This window comes from Anser brachyrhynchus, assembly GCF_964034855.1.
Source record: "Anser brachyrhynchus genome assembly, chromosome: 3".
NCBI classification, from domain to species: Eukaryota; Metazoa; Chordata; class Aves; order Anseriformes; family Anatidae; genus Anser; species Anser brachyrhynchus.
The window spans coordinates 98,404,501-98,423,378 of record NC_137696.1 but is presented as its reverse complement, the minus strand read 5'-3'; the positions used below and the strand labels follow the sequence as shown (position 1 = coordinate 98,423,378).

Sequence of the window (18,878 nt, the reverse complement as noted above, 5' to 3'; positions counted from 1 at the left end):
GGACTGCCAAGAATTCTGGAAACAGAATGAAACAATAACATACTCTGTGTAAAAGTCCCAGTGAACAGTAATAGTGTCTGCTGTTACCTGTCAGCTCTTCTTAGATATTTCTCAAACAACTATTTTTATTAAAGACAAGTAAAAGGAGTGCTAATCTTTTATTGAATTTGGCATGATATAATATTTTAAAACACATTTTTCTTTCTCTTTCAGCTTTACATCTTCCAATCCAGCCTTACAACATGGGTAAAACTCCTGCACATCAAACTTGAAGCAATCTACATTCAGAAACTTTGGTGTTTTAAATAGTCCAAGATATCAGAACCTCTTCAGTCACAACTGACAGCTGTGCAAGAGGACATCTTTGATCCTTCAAGCCAGGCTTCAGTTTCCCTTGATGCCCCTTTTTTATCTGAGCGTTGCGCTGTCACTTTTCTGTTCTCAAAATACAATTACTGTTACAGATCATAAATGCATTTTTGTGTGCAGATGAGTGAAACAGAAAAAGATGTAAAAGTGGCCTTATGGTATAAAGGATTATTTACATTACTTGTATCAAAATCAGTATGTTCTCTCCCAGCTTGGAAGTCAGTCTTTCATGTCATGAGTCATGTGAAAGCAGTGAAAGTTTTAGGCAGGCAGCACTGGTATTTTTATTACCATTTTGTGTAACAATGTTTAAGCAAAATGACTGTAAACACTTAAATTCTGTTTATAGTACAGGCTTTGTGGACACTTCCAGATTCTCTTCATAGCTTTGGTTTCTGAATCCCAAGTTTTATTGTGCATGTTTACATACAGAGCAATTGAAACCTTGTTGTAAAGATGGGAATGAAGCCAAATGGACGTTCCATCTTCAGTAGTTTGCTTAAGATGGCTTGAATGACATCTGTCTGTCTTGGTGTATATTCTTAGTGAAGAATTACCTGTTTCTGAGCAGAATGTTACACTTCTTTCTTTACCTTTTTATTATTTGCAAGGAATATAGAAAGAAAAAAAAAACATACTTGTAAGTATCTGTGAAGTTGGCTGCTAGTAATCAGTTTATTCTTGGAAGACTGCCTCTGCTGTTCTGCTTCATTGCCTTAAATTATCCCTGTTCAACAAGGTTAAACTACTAAGAAAAAAAAATCACTTGGAACCTGAAACTTACATAGTTAAGACTATAAACATATGGGACAGACCTTTCTAATACAGATTTTACATTGTCCACACTAGGTAAAGTCTTTGTTATGGGGGAGGAGGGGTGAGTGTGTGTCTCAATTCTCTTATTGATAGTCCAGAAAATAAAGATGTAAGACTGAATGCCTATCTGGATCTGGTGCTCTACTCATATCACACACACCATCCCTTTTGCCAACTTACTGTTTGTGAGCAAAGCGGAAAATGGCATGTGCTGTCAATTTAAAGTTGGAGTTGTACAGCACTTTGTCTGTTTTAGTCTCTGGAGTTCATCTCTGCTTTTTTTGTAAATTTAGACAACTTTCTAAATGTTAATCAAAATTTTAGTTGCTAAGGGTTGTAATCTGCCCTGCTCATTTAACAAATTAGCTTGCAGTACCTGAATTTACAAACTGAAAAAATGAATTTTTTTATTAAAAACAGAAGTACCATTTGTGGCTTTGAGATGGTGGATTCTTGGTTTCCTTCAATTTTTAACCAAAAGGCATTCATTCATTAGCACACCAAAATACCCTTTAAGCAAGAAGTACTTGACTGCTTTGGTCTTACATCAACTCTGTAGAAAACTTTGTTTGGAATTTTTGTAACCAGTTTTTGGTATCCACAGAGTTTTCGTAATACTTTCTGGCAGTGATGCAGGACGTTAAGCATCCTCTTGGAGATCTTTGCAATTGTGAAATGGGCATTCATGCTATATTTCCTACCGTCATGCTTGGCTTTAGGTTCTCAGCAAGGAACAATCACCTTTGTATTAAATTTACATCACTTCTCTTTTGTTTTCCTATTGTACTTAAGAGTATTATGGTGTTCCTGTGGCAAGACTGTCAGAAGCACTTAACCGTAATGTTACTATTCATGTATCTTTTAGCTTTGTTGGGACATTGATGTGAAAAGATGGAGATCCTGACAAAAGTTGAAGGAACCTACACCTTCATAATTGAAACTACTGAATAGATAGCCAGATATTTTTTGTTTCTCATGAATAACACCAAAAATGTACTTGCAGTTCAGAAAAAAAATAAAAATCAGAAAAATCAGAAAACAGCTTTCTTCACAAACTAGATTATAAAATCTGGTTTCTTTAAATCTAATGAACAGGAGTGTAGGCTACTAAAGCTGGAAGTGACCTTTTTCTCAAACAGCTGGAGCTTTAAAGCTTAGCAGACTCATTTTGCCTCAAAAGATTCTATTTACTTCAGGATTTAATCCCAATTTGTTTTGGGTAGATTTATTTTGGGTAAGCAACAACAGAACATAAAGCTGCTATTTTCTTCTTTCCTGCTCTTGTGTTTCAAAATTCTGCTGTTAGACTAGGAAGATTTTTTTCATCTCTTGAGATACCTGTAGTTTCTTGAATATGGTACCAGTACCAAACCACCTGGAGAGTTCATCTACAGCTCTGCTGAATGAATTCATCTAAGCACACTTTGCCAAACCATACAGTATTACAAAGTAGGTAAGTCAGCAGGTAGCAGGTCCTGATCTTTATAGCAATATATACAGGTTAGGAATCTTCTTTAGAATAGTCCTACAAACTTTAGATCAGATTTCTTCTATGGAATTAAAACCAAATAGTTCTGTACATAATTTTCCAGTATTAACAAAGTCACATTTTTCATAATGCACTTGCAAGTCGTCTTGGGTTTCCTTCTGCTGAACATTAAGGTACATTTAAAAAAAAAAGATACACAGAAAAGAATGCAAATGGATAATGCAAGAGCTCTTTCTACATCATTTGCAAGCAAATCTTCAGTAATCACACTATGTTCAATTTTATAAGAAATTATTTGAAAAGTAAATACTGCCAATTAAATTTCCTGTAACAGATGTGTGGAGGTGTTTAATCTATTTAACTTTGAAATTTCACTTTACTCCAAAGTAATTCTACTGAGAAATTGTACCTTTCAGAGCAGTTAGGCACTAGTGATACCTAATAACATTTTCAAATAGTTTTAACAAAATTGCCAGAACTAGGCTTTTATTTTGGACTAAGTGATCTTAATGCTTAGAAAATGCAACCTGTAGATAAACTTACTTTTAATTTAAAAACAATGAAACAGTTGAAGTGACTGTGAGATGAAAAGTGTGATTTAAATGATACTATTTTTTTTTTATTTGAAACATTCTTTAAATAAATACTAGCTCTGAATAAAGTAGCTGAGCTACACAGCAGTGGCATGTACCTTATTTCAAGCAAACAACCTAATCACTGCCAGCTGGCCAGATGTAGCCAGAAGCCTAATTCCTGTCTCCAAGTTCACCAATAAAGAGAATAAAAGGCAAATTTCTGCATATAATTTACTAATGATAGTCTAAGGAATATGGTGTAAAATATCAACTAACTTAACTAACTTATTAATAGCCTTTTCTTTCTGTGCTAATTTTGTCAAAATAATTAAACATCTATTTACTGCTGTGGAACGTTGTATCAGTTGATACGTTTCTTCTATGAGGATGATAGTCGTATTTGAAGGAATATGAGTATAGTATGCTCCTGCAAGAAAATTTTCAAGTTTTCTCAAACATAAGTTTACTAGTTTTGAGATTTTTTAAAAAAACCTTCTGGATATATTTTAATAATACACTGAAAGATTCTGTTGGTAGGGCTTGGGGGCAGATTACAAACACCTTATGAGGTTATGATACTCTCTTGGACTGTTGCAAAAAGGCAAAAACAAACAAACAAAAAAAAACAAAAACTATTTCTCAGGAAGATCATACCATGTCGTAAGGCTGGAGATGGATGTAAAGCTACAAAGAAAATCATGTTTCAGGTAAGAATAAATTGCTGATGTGTACAAATAAAACCAAATATGGTATATTCTCTTAAATTGTTGCTTTCTATTTTTTATTATTATTAGTTAGACACTAACCTGTATTTTACTTTGTTTTCAGGTTTATGGTAGGCTGTGGTAGGTGTGATGACTGGTTTCACGGTGATTGTGTTGGACTGAGTCTATCTCAAGCACAGCAGATGGGTGAAGAAGATAAAGAATATGTGTGTGTGAAATGCTGTGCTGAAGAAGACAAAAAGGCAGAGTGTTTTGATCAAAGTCTACTGGATACTCAAGTGAAACTTGAAAGTCACAGAGAAGAAAAAGCAATTGAATGTGAAAAACCAGGGATGTCAAAGCAAGCACCTACTTGTAATCTAAATGTAACAACTGAAAAAACAAAGCAGACAGAAGATGCAGGGAAGCACAAAGTCAAAATTTTCAGAAGGGTAAGTTTCATTTAATTCCTTTTAGTTACTGGAGATACAGGAGGTTTCCTTTTAAATCCCTGTCACCCAAAATGCTGTGTTTCAAACATTTTTGAATTTAATATAAAATTTCTCTATTATTATCAGAGTTAACGTTATTTTCAGACAGGTTTGGCTATTTTGAGATACTGTTGGTACATTCTGTCTTACATTGAGCAGCAGTCATGTCATACGTTGTAGATTCACCTATATATTTGCCTGTTTAAAAATAAGCAAAATACATGATTAGAAACAGCTCGTAACCCTTCTCAACAGGGAAGGAACACATGAAAAATGTAATAGAATAAATATTTACTACACTATAGACTTTCACAGGTCTAGGAGTAAAGGATAGCCAGAAGTTTTTGAATATTCTGTTAAATATTTTTTTTTTCAGTCTCTCCAGCCACTGATAATGGTCACTTCATAAACAGGGTATATGAGGTTCAATGGAAGATTGGAATACTGTATTTTACATAAGTGATATTTTGAAGAAATTAGCAAATTTTGCCTTTAAAATTCTAATCACATTTAGATGGCATCTGTCAATTTGCTATATTACATAAAGCATAAATCTTAAATTTCTATATGACAACAGCATTTTAGAAGAAAACATGTAACACTTTAATTAGGACCTTTCTACTTTCTCTTTACTAACCAAAGGGTAACTGGCAAGAGCAGTGTGATGACTTGCTTTTGTTAAACTTTCTTAGTCTTTTGACATATGGTATTATATTCACCATAACTTCAGTTATCACTGATCCTTTTTGTCTTCTTTCTGTATAGTATTATTGTAATTCTGATTCATAAACTCTTCTGTTTAATTTTGATCAATTTTTTGTCTAATCATATGTGACTTCCTGTGGATACATGCCTAAAACAGGTTAAGAGAAGTTCATTGGTGTCCCTGATTTTTTAAAACAGCTGAAAACATAGTGTTTTTCAACAGGGAGCTTAACTGCGAAATACCTGTGATGTGTCTTGGACCAGTTTTTCAACGAGATTGTTAATCATATTTGGTAGCAATTTGAGATATTGTTCAGTAACTTCTTAGAAGACGTTACGTAATGGTGCATATACATCTGAGGAGTTTATTATACTGTATACTTAAAAACTTGGGAAAATGCATGGTAATTATATAGTGGTTCGTTATAGCATTCAGTAGCATGCTAGTGTATATAAATGTCTATTTCAGGAATCTGGTGATGGGAAGAACTTGTCAGAATCCAGAGACTCAGATACTAAAAAAGGCCAACATGTTCCTACTCGAAAAGCAACACAAACTGCTGTAATTCCTCGGCGATCTTCAGATGAGAAAAGTGAAAAAATTAGTAAAGAGTCCCTTAGCATGGTTGAAAAGTCCACCAAGTCAGGTAAGGAAGTTTGGAAAAGTACTCCATGCTGTAAATGACATGTACAGTGAAGAATGATGACTTCGTAGTATCAATTTTCAAGTATTTCATAGTGCAAGTGATGGTGAGCTGGAGAGCTGTTTGTTCCCATGATGTTTATGATCTTCATTTCTCATTTCTTTTTAAACTTTTTTTAGCAGGTAAATGTTTCCTGTTTGAATAGTAGAGGGTGATCACATTATCAAGAGTGGAAGAAAAAGTGCATCTGTATTAAGCTTAATTTCATGTTGTAGAAAACTTTGTAGCACTCTTCCATAAAATAGTAGAAGCACTTAATGGGCATAAAAGTGTTGATACTGGTATATAAGTAGTACCTTGAAACACTCATTTCTTTTGCACAAATTGATAAATAATTGCATCAGAATTTATATCAAAGGGGAACATCATATTGCACACCAAGCCATCAGATTTTCATTTGCAATTCTATTTGAAAGGTAGAAGGGACCTATTTTTGCTCACAGCAAACAACCCCCCACCCCCCAGCTCCCTTCCAGAAAGCATTACTGTTCAAAGTTCATGATAATGTGAAATTCTTGTGATTTGGCTCTGAAATCTCAGCAGCAATGCTAGTGAGATTCCGTGTGAGAACTGTGTCTTTAAATCCTAAACTCAGGTTTTGAATTCATGTCCTAAAAAAATCCGTTTTTCTGGTCTTTTGCCAATGTTGACATCCTAAAAAAAATTGTGGAAGAAAACAGTTGAAAATGTTGGGGTTAAATGTAATGTCATCTTTTAAACTTCAAACACTTTGCTGTTTGAAATTCTGAGTCACAAAATAGCTGACATCCTTTCTAACTGCAGATTGCAGGAGTTTAAATGAATCTGGTATCCATGATATCATTGAATTATTCTAAAAGATGTTAATTAAATTAGGAGGTGGCAAAATGCTGTCACAATGATGAGTTCAGAATAGTAGTTAATCTAAAGATCACTTTTAAACATAGAATCACAGAATGGCTTGGGTTGGAAGGGACCTTAAAGATCATCTAATTCCACCCCCCCCCCCGCCATGGGCAGGGACACCTCCCACCAGACCAGCTTGCCCAAAGCCCCATCCAGCCTGGCCTTGAACACCCCCAGGGATGGGGCATCCACAGCTTCTCTGGGCAGCCTGTGCCAGAGCCTCACCACCTTCAGAGTGCAGGATTTCTTCCTAATATCTACCCTCTTTCAGTTTAAAGCCATTACCCCTTGACCTGTCACTACACTCCCTGAAAAAGAGTCCCTCCCCAGCTTTCCTGTAGGCCCCCTTTAGGTACTGGAAGGCCTCTGTAAGGTCTCCCCAGACCTTCTGTTCTCCAAGCTGAATGAGCCCAACTGCCTCAGACCCTCTTTGTAGGGGAGGCATTACAGCCCTCTGATCGTCTTTGTGGCCCTCCTCTGGACTCGTTCTAATACTTCCATGTCCTTCTTGTACTGGGGGCCCCAGGGCTGAGTGCAGCACCCTGAGAGTCTCAGCAGAACAGAGTGGGAGAATCACCTCCCTTGACCTGCTGGCCACGCTTCTTTTGATGCAGCCCAGGATGCGGTTAGCTTTCCGGGATGCAAGTGCACATTGCTGGCTCTTGTCGAGCTTCTTGTCAACCAACACCTCCAGCTCCCTCTCTTAAGGGCTGCTCTCAATCAATTCCCCACCCAGCCTGTATTTGTGCTTGGGATTGCCCCAGCCCAGTTGCAGGACCTTGCACTTGGTAAGTGCAAAACATTGTAGCTTGGCAGTTTCATTCAGGACAATTAGCATAAAAATGGTTAAGCGGCACATTTATCTTAATCTCTTAACTGCTTTTTAGTGTCATTGTTTATTGTTAACCTTGCCAATCACTTACCTGTTGTTTACCATCAAGCATTCCTGTTCAGTCTTTATCTGTCTTAAATTTGTTTCCTTTTTTCAGAGAAGGAAATAAGTTAATGTTTTTTCTCTTGAGTTTTGTATATAGAAGGAAGGCTACTATTCTGAATTAGTGATATGCTCATGTTGAAACTCTGAAAATTAAAATTTGAAGGAATTTGTTGTTAAGTGATTGTAATTTGATTAGAAATTTATATTTTTTATGACATAAACATTAGAAAGTTTTGATACAAACCTTATAAGCCTTGTTTAAGAATGTCTGTTACCTGAATCAGCAGCTGAGATTATTGTAATTGGAGTGGTTTTGATGGCTAGCAGATTCAGAAATGTTAAGTTTAATGGAAAACTCTATTTTAAAGTAACATTTAATATACTCATAGTAAATGCCTCCCACGTGTTTTTTTTTCCTCAATTTACTCATAGAAAAATTAATGTTTGTCTCACAAAAACTCAGAGTAAAAATTCCACTGAAGATGAAGCACTGGTCATCTTGGTGCATGTTAGAAGAAAATTCAAAGGGGAAAAGTCCCAGTACATAAAACCATAGCATCATAAAGTGGTAGAATATCCCAAGTTGGGAGGGGACCTACAAGAATCATCGAGTCCAGCTCCTGGCTCCCTCACAGGACCACCCAAAAATCAGATCATGTGTCTGAGAGCATTGTCCAAAAACTTCTTGAACTCCAGTACTCTTGCTGCCATGACCACTGCCCTGGGGAGCCTGTCCCAGTGCCCGACCACCCTCTGGGTGCAGAACCTTTCCCTAACACCCAGCCTGACCCTCCCCTGTCCCAGCTCCATGCTGTTCCCTCGGGTCCTGTCGCTGTCCCCAGAGAGCAGAGCTCAGCGCCTGCCCCTCCGCTCCCCTCGTGAGGGAGCTGCAGGCCGCCATGAGGCCTCCCCTCGGCCTGCTCTGCTCTGGGCTGAACAAACCAGGGGACCTCAGCTGCTCCTCATAAGTCTTCCCCTCTACCAGACCCTTTACCATCTTTGTTGCCCTCCTTTGGACACTCTCTAATAGCTTTATGTCCTTCTTAAGGAAAAAAAACAAAACACCACCAATAACAAAAATCCACAACACAAAAAATCCAATGTGTGACTCCGTTCCTTCTCCTAGAAGGTCGATTCTTAGAAGCTTAAAAACAAAAGCTCAGGATATCCTGCAATGGTAATTATTTATTGCAGTGGCAATGTAGCTTACAGTTTTTAACTCTGTATTTTGATAGGTGTTCATGAGAAACAAGAAATTAAGAAAAAGAAAAATGAGAAAGGATCAATCAGCGCAACACACCTACCAGCTGTGCCAGCTTCCAAACCTTCTGCTGATCAGATAAGACAGAGTGTTAAGCAATCTCTTAAGGAAATTCTAATGAAAAGGTATAAATATATTTATTAAATGAATTTTTTAATTTGTGTTTACAATTCCTTCAGAAGACAGGGTAAGAAATTAATTACTTGGAAGTATTTGGTAATTTTTGTACTTGTGTTTTCTCACAGATTGACAGACTCCAGTTTAAAGATTCCTGAGGAGAGAGCAGCAAAAGTTGCCACAAGAATTGAAAGAGAACTGTTTTCTTTTTTTCGGGACACTGACTCAAAATATAAGAACAAATACAGAAGTTTAATGTTCAACCTAAAAGATCCTAAAAATAACGTATGTATTACCTGTTTACAATGGTTTGCAGAAATCCTTTATTTGCTGTAGGTTAAAGAAAAAGTCTTCTGTGTGGGTGCATTATTAATTCTTTCACAATTAATCCTGTTGATTACTTTTTTGTATGTTTTTTAATCTTTATTATTTGTCCTCTTGCATATTCAGTGCTCTGTTTTTTTCTTCATCATTAATTCTTCATCTCTTTCCTCCCTGTGTACTTAATAGTGGGATTTCAAAGTGTAGTGAATATATTGTTTTGTCAAAATTTTTGTAATTACAACTGATGTGTATTTTTCCACATAATTTTCTTTTTTTGTTTGTGTCCTGTAGCTTGTCTCACTGTTGTTTTCATACCCAGATTTCTCACTTAGTCTTCACTCATGTTTTCTGCATTCTCTGAGCTCATTATTCAATATTGCCTCTTCAACTTTTTTGACTTTTTATCAATTGCTCTGATTGTTTCTTCTTTGTTCTGATCAAGTTGCCTTGTCTAGTTTCTCCCTATAGTAATCTCTCTATATTAATAATAACCAACTGTAAATTGTATGAGCAGACTACATTTTTTTTTTTACTAACTTGCGTTGTTTGCTCATACCCCCAAATTATATGGGGTTCCCCCCCCCCTCCCCCCAAGGATTCACTTATGTGAGTCAAGAAGTATAGACATCCTCTTTAATATTACAAAAAGTCTCAATTACTGCTGCAGTGGGCATAAATTTGCTTTCTTATTTTGGAACAATGGTTAACTGTGCAGCTGGTCATTAAGAATATATATAGATGTAGAACAAACAGGGAGCTCTGAAATTAAGGTTTGTATCTTAAAAAATCTAAATTTAGTAGTGATTCTGATAGTGAGAAATAATTACAAACAATATATATAGCTGTATAGAGTGTATTGTATTTTACTTCTCTACTTTGTTTCCTATTAGGAGCTGTTTCGTCTCAGCAAGTTAATTATTTTTTTCTTCTAGATACTGTTTAAAAAAGTACTGAAAGGAGAGGTTACTCCAGACCATCTAATAAAAATGAGCCCAGAAGAACTGGCTTCCAAAGAACTGGCTGCTTGGAGACTAAGAGAAAACAGACACGTGAGATTTATCAATTTATGTTTTTTAGTTGGATGCCTAAGCATATTTAAATTCTGTTTTCAGGTTAAGTGTATTTGGGAAGAACAAAATGCATGTTACGCAAAGCAACTCTAACTAATCAGGAGGACCTCTATAATTTACGCAGTATTCAAAACCCAAAAGAAATATTAGGACAGAAGTGAAAGAAGTAGTAAATTCCCCAAAGGGGGAAACAATGCATTTTCCTTTGCCATGCAGCTTTGTTGCTGCTCTTCTTTTCCATTTTTTCTGTCTCATGAGTCCAGGCTTCTGTGTCTATCCTTATGTCCAATAAGATTTTAAAGCTCTAACTGGGGTTTTATAGAAACCAGGCTTTTTTAAAGAGGTAGAGAGATCTCTTGAGAATGAGTGAAACCTAACTGGTCTTTATAATTCACATATTGATGGTGCATGAGATTTCATCCGCCAAGAAGTAAATCTGAAGCTAGAAATTTGATCTGCCAGTCTGAAAAGTCATCTTAAGGAAATAAATAATAATATAAAGTATAGGAAGTTTATTAGGTTACTTTGGCTATTACTTTTCTCGATACAGAAAGTCACGCTATATTGTAGCTGCGTTGATAGTTTAAAAAGTGAAGCAGGAATATGAAGAGCTGTGTTATTTTTTTATAGAATATGCCTTTTTTTTAAATAGAAATCTTTTAGATTAGAATTTAGAATAGAAAAATCTTATTGGTCAGTTAACTGATGATAGTAAGCCAGTGATAGTTAACTGTGGCTACTTAAAAATGCTTGTTTTACAGCATCAAGTTTTCTAGTTTATAAAATCTTGATTTGCGTTGGCAGAATCTTTGATATTTATAAGCCACTGCATAGGACTGAAAGGCACAAAATTTGTATCATGTTAATTGGGATACATTTTGTCTGGCTATAAACGAATAGGTACTGTTCTGTACAATAGGTGGAAATCCATGATCTTGAATTCTGTGTGGTAAGAGTGAAAGAATGTTTAGTGATACCTAATTCAGTACAGTAAAATGCTATTTTAGAGACTGATTTGCCTTGCAACATTATTTATTCCTGTTTTTTTCCTTTCTCAAAGCCCATATTTTCTATCTAGTGCTCATCTTTTACATTACATCCTTGTTACATGTGTTCTATTTTTATAAACAACAGTAAAATACTGAAAATAAGCAACACAATACCCTACTGCTCTGAGGGACAACTTCAAAACAAAAATATATTCTGCTTAAAAATTACTGAAGGGTCCTAAATATTTCAGCTTCTAAAAGTTTTCAAATATTACACAGTAACATAATGCAACATGTAAAATAAATAGCAATGATTGTTTCATGTGATAGTATTTTTCATTTTTCCATTTAAGGAAGACTTTAAGATTGTCGCTCACAGTGCTTTTTTTCCAAAATTTTCTAGTGTGTTCAAAAGTAACTAAGTACTTGTCAGACAGCTAAAGTAATCATAGAATCTTTGTTTCTTAATGAAATCAGGCTTAAAGTGTTGGGGACAGCCAACACAAACTGTTCCTGATTTAAGTAGTAAAGATGTTTTAAGAGATTTAAGAAGCAATTTTAGAAATAGTGGTGTATGTTTTCTTCTTTGTGATGGAGCAAAGTAGCAGTCCTGATCAGAATTAGCATATGTATTAAGAGTACATTTAAATGTTTTTATTGAGGTAGAACGTTTATGTACTCAAAATCAAGCTCTTGGAAAATTATGTAAATCTATATGTATTTGTGTCCTATGTTTTCCCTATAATTATGGGGAAAGAGTTAATGCGTTTTTCTTTAGACCTGTTACTTGTGGTTTTGCTTTATGAAACTGCTTGACACTTGCAAAATAAGAATATACTGTATACCCATAGAGTTTTCTTATTGCTGTTGTTACATTTACTAATTTCCAAGTTGTTTTTATATGAACGTACACACATATATAACCTCCTGTTTTTACAGACTATTGAAATGATTGAGAAGGAACAGAGGGAAGTTGAAAGAAGACCTATCACAAAAATTACTCACAAAGGAGAAATAGAAATTGAAAGTGAAACACCAATGAAGGAACAAGAAGTTATGGAAATTCAGGTAAAAAACAAAACCATAAACAGAACACTTTACAACCATTTTATTCATGAACCAAATATGCCGTGTATTAAGATCTGTGACTACATTAGGTCTGTTTTGAGTCGAAATTTTCTTTTATCCCTACTGACTTTCACTTACTGTCCTGGTGTTTTTTTTTCCCCACATTGTGTCCATGATCAGATGATGAATTCAAACAACAGTAGGAAAATACTCTGAATCTTTTGTGAAGAAATATATATATAGGAATAACTATGCAAAATTTTAATGCATTTCTAGATTTTGTGATAGTCTCTTAGGTTACAGAGACTTGATAACTTCTAGGTTATAGACCTGAAGAGAGAATTTTTGTCTGAAGGGAAGAAAACACCATAAATAAAGTGAAGGAATATGAACAGAAATATTAGGAAAATTAACGGAAGAAAAAAGCTAACTGAAATGTTTTGTCTTTTCTTAGGAACCTAATATGATAAAGATGTTTGAGAAGTCAGAGGAAGCTGACAAAGATAAAGAAGGAAATGAATCTGCAACTCCAGACACCACAAGTCAACACAAAAATCATCTCTTTGATCTTAACTGCAAAATCTGCATAGGTAATTTTGAGAAGCACATTTATTTAAATGTATCATGCACCAAGGCAGAGAGGAAAATCCTTGTTATGAGTGTATGTGCTATCGTTGATTTGCAATAGAAATAATAGCATGGCTCAGGTTGGAAGGGACCTTAAAGATCATCCAGTTCTAACCCCTCTGCCATGGGCAGGGACACCTTCCATTAGATCAGGTTGCTCAGGACCTCATCCAGCGTGGTCTTGAACATCTCCAGGGATGGGACATATTGGAGCAAATAATACATCTATCATATCACACTACAATGGCAATACTGTATTTTTGGTTCATCTTCCTTGTCTTCAGAGGAAGTCTACTTTGTTTATTTAATAAAACAAACAAAATTCTGCTTCATTCTCTGCAGGTCGAATGGCACCACCTACTGATGATATTTCTGCAAAAAAAGTGAAAGTGTCTGTTGGAGTTGCACGGAAACAATCAGACAATGAAGCAGAGAGCATTGCAGATGCACTTTCTTCAACATCATGTATTTTAGCTTCCGAATTATTGGAAGATGATAAGCAAGACTTATCCAAATCATTCTCACCTCTCCCAAAGTAATATAAACTGAAAAAACAGTATTTTTAATGAAACACATTATTTGTATTGTTAACATATTACGACTAACATTATTTTTTTTGATGGCGTTTCATAGCCTGTTTGTATAGCAGAAGTAGTACACGTCTTCTTAGGATTTGGGTTATTTGCTAGAGTACGTAGTGCTGTTCATTTATGTAAATAATGCTACATATATTGTGATTACAAACTTCTAATTCTCGTATTTCCTTCTGGGGAAAATAAACTACCTTATATTTTCTGGTACAAAGATACCTGAAAAGATATGTAGGTTTCTATTAAAAAGGTCAGAGTATAGATTTCATACTGTATTGTGCTATTAAGGGACATATTATTTACAGTGCTGCAATCAAAAGTGTGTGTGTGTTTGTGCATATATAATGTTAGGGACTTTGAGGTTGCTCTGGACAGAGCATTGAAAATGATAAACCAGCCTAGTTACAAATCTCTGAAAAATAACTAGCACTTAAAAATCTTGCCCAAACGCACTGTGAGTATTCAGTACTGTGGATCTGTTGCCTTACAGTTAGCACTGATGTCCATGGTCTTTGTTAGGGTTATTAAGACTAGAGATCTTCTCAGTGTGAGAAGCTGGAACTGCAGTTATGCCATCCTTCTCACCTGTTTTCTCATCAGTGGTGTTCTGTGCTGTCTGTACTCTCTCCAAAAAGAAAGGGGAAAGATGGAGAAATCTCATTTGTTCCCAACACTGTGTGTATGGTGTTTTTTTTGTTGTTGTTTTTTTACAGTCTTGGTTTTTCTAGGCATCTTCCTTGCTTGTTGTGCTGGATTGTTTTTGTTCTGTCATCATCACATCTCTCTCTCCTGCCTGCCCTACATCTTTTGTTGTTACCTTGCAGATTTTGTTACTGTTTACAAATGCTTCCTGTACCCTGTCTGGAAGCCAAGCAACAACTCTTCATTTGCCCCTTTGCAGTTACTGATTATTTTTATTTTATGCTTTGCTGTGTTACAGAATGCTTTTGCGTTGTGGCTGCTTATGTTGTTAGCAATGTTACATTTCTAAAAAAAAAAAAAGTATATACTATTTCCTGTTACACGGTTCCTATGTCTGTTTTTTTTTCCATTTGTGGTAAGGTAAGGAAATACTATTTATATTGTGCTTAGTATGCATTTTCATTATGGTATGCACCAGGCTACAGTCAGGTCTGGTACGAGTGATACTTAGAGAATAGTCATTATAATGTTGAGTTAATGTAGGAAGGATTTTCATATGAAAGAAGAATAGTTTATCTTTCAATATTTCCTGCCATGTCAGACTGTGTATTTTGGGATGCTGATAGCTCTTTCACATTTAGAAGAAAACCACAGAGCAAATGACGAAAAGCAGCAGCAATAATTTCTAAGCCTGTTGTCTTACTCTCTTTAAGATGAAAATACAGTAGCTATTCTTGAACACACGGGTTTTGTAGACCCCTTCTGTTGGAGATTTTTTTTCTCTTTAGTCCTTGCCCTCCCCTTCTTTCCTTGGCTTGTAATTTAGCCAGTCTGTCAGTATGAGTTTTGCCGTGTTTGCTGTCAGCTCCCTTCGTTTTCTTCCACTCTCTCTCTCTCTCTCTTCTCTGCTACCTGATAAAGGCAAATTGCAATTTGAGGCTGTATTTTCTGGTTTCCAAGAGGTGTTTCTAGAAAATCATTGACTCTCAGTTATTTAGAATTGACTAGAGTCCATGCTGAAATTCAGCCTTTATCAGAGCAGTGTGATCCTTCACCAAAGACAGTGGACTTCGAATCTTTAGCAAACTATTCTAAAAACAAAGAAGTAATTTCTAGTGTAGACAGAAAGAAACACTGGTTATTGTGTTACTATTGCAGCACAGCGTTTGTTACTAGTGAGTGGCTAGCTTAACACTGCTAGTAGAATGCCTAGAGTATTTTAATAAATACAAGTTTGGAAAAAATTAAATATATCTGTAATCTAAAAAATTAGCTGTAATCTTTTTGGTGAGGAAACCCCCAGGATGAAAAACACTCTCTTGTGAAATTATTCAAGTCTTTTAGTTTATTTCTTGCAACTGCTTTCTTTTTTTTTTTTTTTAAAGTGTGTGTGAGGAAACGTTGCCTTGTGCAGGTGATGATATTGGAATTGGGAAGAGGTGCTGGCAGGCGAAGATCTTAACTTCTGCATGCTCAAATGATAGAGTAGTGAACTAACGTGCTGCATATCTGATGGTCCTTCATGTAACACATCTACTCCTCTAGAAGGAGAGAAATGGGATTGTCTCCCTATCTCTTTTCATGGACCCTCAAATATGCTTAACTGAAAAATAAAATTCTTAATGATAGGTAACCTGTTTTACAAACAAAGGTGGTTATTTACATGATCTGACATGTCACCTTTTTAAATGAAGTGTTGTCTGTCTTGTTTTTTCAGATCAGAAACACCTGGTACTGTAGAGTGTGAAAGTCTGTTTCTGGCACGCCTGAATTTCATCTGGAAGGGTTTCATCAACATGCCTTCTGTGGCAAAGTTTGTTATTAAGGCTTACCCAGTTTCTGGCTCGTTTGAGTATTTAACAGAGGTATTTACATTTCTTGCAAAGAATGAGCAATTCATTTATTAACTTTAGTGACTTGTTTACCATAGACTAATAATAGTATGATGAAAGGCAGTGAAGCATGATCGCTATACTGAGTAAAGTACTTGTGGGAGGAAATAGGCTAGGGTAGGGTTTATATGTATTTATAAGTAAAGTATTTCTCCCTACGTGGACCCATGGTTCATCAGGATTCAAATTCTCTGGATCCCTGAAATGTTTAAAATGTTTTGCTCTCATATTTCTTGAGGATGAATAGCAGTATTTCCAGATTTCCAGACCTGGCTTCATAAACATTGAATTGTTTCTAGTTTATTACGGAGCATCTTCTATATTACAAACTAACAGGGAAAGGCAGGACGAAATTTGCTACTGAAATAATCATCTCAGTGGCATCTGTTTTCTGAATTAGAGGTGGGAAAGTGAATGATCAGTTTTTAATTCAAAGCAATAAACAAGTCAGACACCTCTTTTCCAAAAATGGATACTATTGGTGGTTTCTTTTAACATTACATGAAGTCTCATTTTCTGCAGTAAAAACCTGCATAACAGGAATTGTATTTTTGCCAATCTGGTGGCAGTTGTATTCCTAATCTCCATTGTAAGACTAAATTGTCCTTTAAATATATATATATATATATCATTATTATTATTATTGTCATATACTATAATTATATATAATAATTATATATAATAATTACATGCTATAATAATAATTATACTATAATAATAATACAACATATATGTAGTATTCAGTATCTGAGAGGCAGGAAATGGATGCAACTGCTTATAACAGTTGTCTTTGCTGCATAAAATAAAGATCAAAATCTCATATAAGGCTAAGTGTTACTTCTCACCAGTGACACAGGAAGCATCAGCTGTCTAATTAAATGGTGTTAAGTCTTTTATTAATGTGCTTATCTTTACTTGGCTGTAAATCTTCAGTGTAGTGCAGGGCATACCCTTTAGCACATGTATTTTGCATAGCTCTTCTGCTTCACTTCAAAATGACTGTTTTTCCTAAGTTGTTCTGGAATTATTCTGGAAGTCTGTTTATGTCACTGGTGAATAGTGAACTCAGTAGTATCTGAGAAAATTTTTTGTCTATATACATCCATGAGTAGGTTGCATTTTTTTCTCGTGATTAAGATTTTGAAAGTTTGTTATATTCTTTGATAGGCATAGGGCTTCCATAACAGTTTAATTTTAAAGATAACTTGTGTTTACAGAGCACAGTTGTGTTTACAGTTAGTGTTACTGAAATAAATGATTTTGGAAGAAGGTGGAGATGAACAGCATTGAGTGATAACTAATTTATTACTAATCATAGATCTTGCACTGAAAATCTTAATACAAATATAAAAAATCTAAATGTAAATTACTTTTTTCTACTGTTAAAACTTCTACTGACTTTTAAAATTACAATTTTAGAACTATAAAAATTATGTTTTGAATATATGAAACAAATATGTTGGATTTAGATTTCTGTTGTCCTTTTTCATAGGATTTACCTGATAGTATTCAAGTAGGTGGCAGGATATCTCCTCACACTGTCTGGGAGTATGTAGAAAAAATCAAAGCTTCAGGGACCAAGGTAAGAAATCTTACATATTGAAGGCTTGCTTCTTAACCTACACCCTGTTTACCCTGGATATCTTTTCCTCCTGGGACATTTGCAGAATACGTAACAGTTTAAGGATAACTCATGGTTACATTAAATGGGATGGGTGGCAGCTGGTGGCATTTGTTTTCTTTCTGTCTAACCTCAATCTGTCAGTTGTTGTTCGAGAACATTTATATTCCTTTGCGACATACACAACTTCATATGTCTCAAGTGTTACTTTCTAGTTTCTGTACTGCTACAGTATGTAAAACCATCCCAGTGGCCCAAGATGGACTTTTACCACTGCATGCAGGCTGCCCTTGTGCTGGAGAACCCCAAACTAGACACGGTACTCTGGCTGCTATCTCACAAGTGCTGAATAGAAAGGAATGATTGTTTCCCTTGACCTGCTGGCTGCTGTGGTTCTGACACCCAGTACGCAGCTGGCTTTCTGTGCAGCATGGGTGTGTTGCTGGTTCATATTCAACTTGCCCACCAGGACCCACACATCCTTTTATGCCATGCTGCTTCCTAGCCTGTCTTGGTTCCTGGGGATACTCCATCTAAAGGTGCAAGATTTCGCATTTGCCTTGGCTGATGTTCATGAGGTTCTGGCAGCCTGCTGAGGTCCATCTGAAGAGCAGCCTGCCCTTTGGCACATCAGCCACTGTCCCTAATCAGGTGTCATCTTGGTTTTTCAAAGAGTCTCCTGTTCCATCTTCCTGATCATTAAGTCATTAAACAGCATCAGCCCCAGCATCAACTGCTGAGCTGGGTTTTAGGCGTAATTCTGGGATTCGGATGCAGGTCTTGCTTTAGTATTAATTAATATTTCAGACATGAAAGACAATACAAGGAAAATCTTTCTAGTGATGTTAAGCATTAGGGAGGGGAATAATTTAGGGAAGCATGCCATCTTCCACTTAAGCTTGTTATTTTGCAGGCTGATAAAATTTAGCTTGTCATAGAGTAATTTATTTAAATTCTAAATGCTTTTTGTTTGCTTTTTCCATTTGCTTTAATTACTTTTGA

At 35.6% G+C, this 18,878-nt stretch overlaps 1 protein-coding gene across 5 annotated transcripts in view; it reads left to right on the top strand.

The window, feature by feature from the left end:
- PHF3 (PHD finger protein 3) overlaps window positions 1-18,878 on the top strand; it is a 50,087-nt gene that overhangs the window by 26,632 nt on the left and 4,577 nt on the right. For 4 of the 5 annotated variants that reach the window (XM_080584099.1, XM_080584098.1, XM_080584097.1 and 1 more), the window contains 10 exons: window positions 4,078-4,405; window positions 5,619-5,796; window positions 8,911-9,061; window positions 9,182-9,338; window positions 10,310-10,426; window positions 12,376-12,504; window positions 12,959-13,094; window positions 13,474-13,666; window positions 16,081-16,228; window positions 17,748-17,837. In XM_080584099.1, coding sequence (XP_080440225.1) covers window positions 4,078-4,405; window positions 5,619-5,796; window positions 8,911-9,061; window positions 9,182-9,338; window positions 10,310-10,426; window positions 12,376-12,504; window positions 12,959-13,094; window positions 13,474-13,666; window positions 16,081-16,228; window positions 17,748-17,837 — 1,627 coding nt within the window. Of the gene's footprint in view, window positions 1-251; window positions 3,957-4,077; window positions 4,406-5,618; window positions 5,797-8,910; window positions 9,062-9,181; window positions 9,339-10,309; window positions 10,427-12,375; window positions 12,505-12,958; window positions 13,095-13,473; window positions 13,667-16,080; window positions 16,229-17,747; window positions 17,838-18,878 lie in introns of those variants that run through there. The other variant, XM_080584100.1, reaches the window with a different exon arrangement.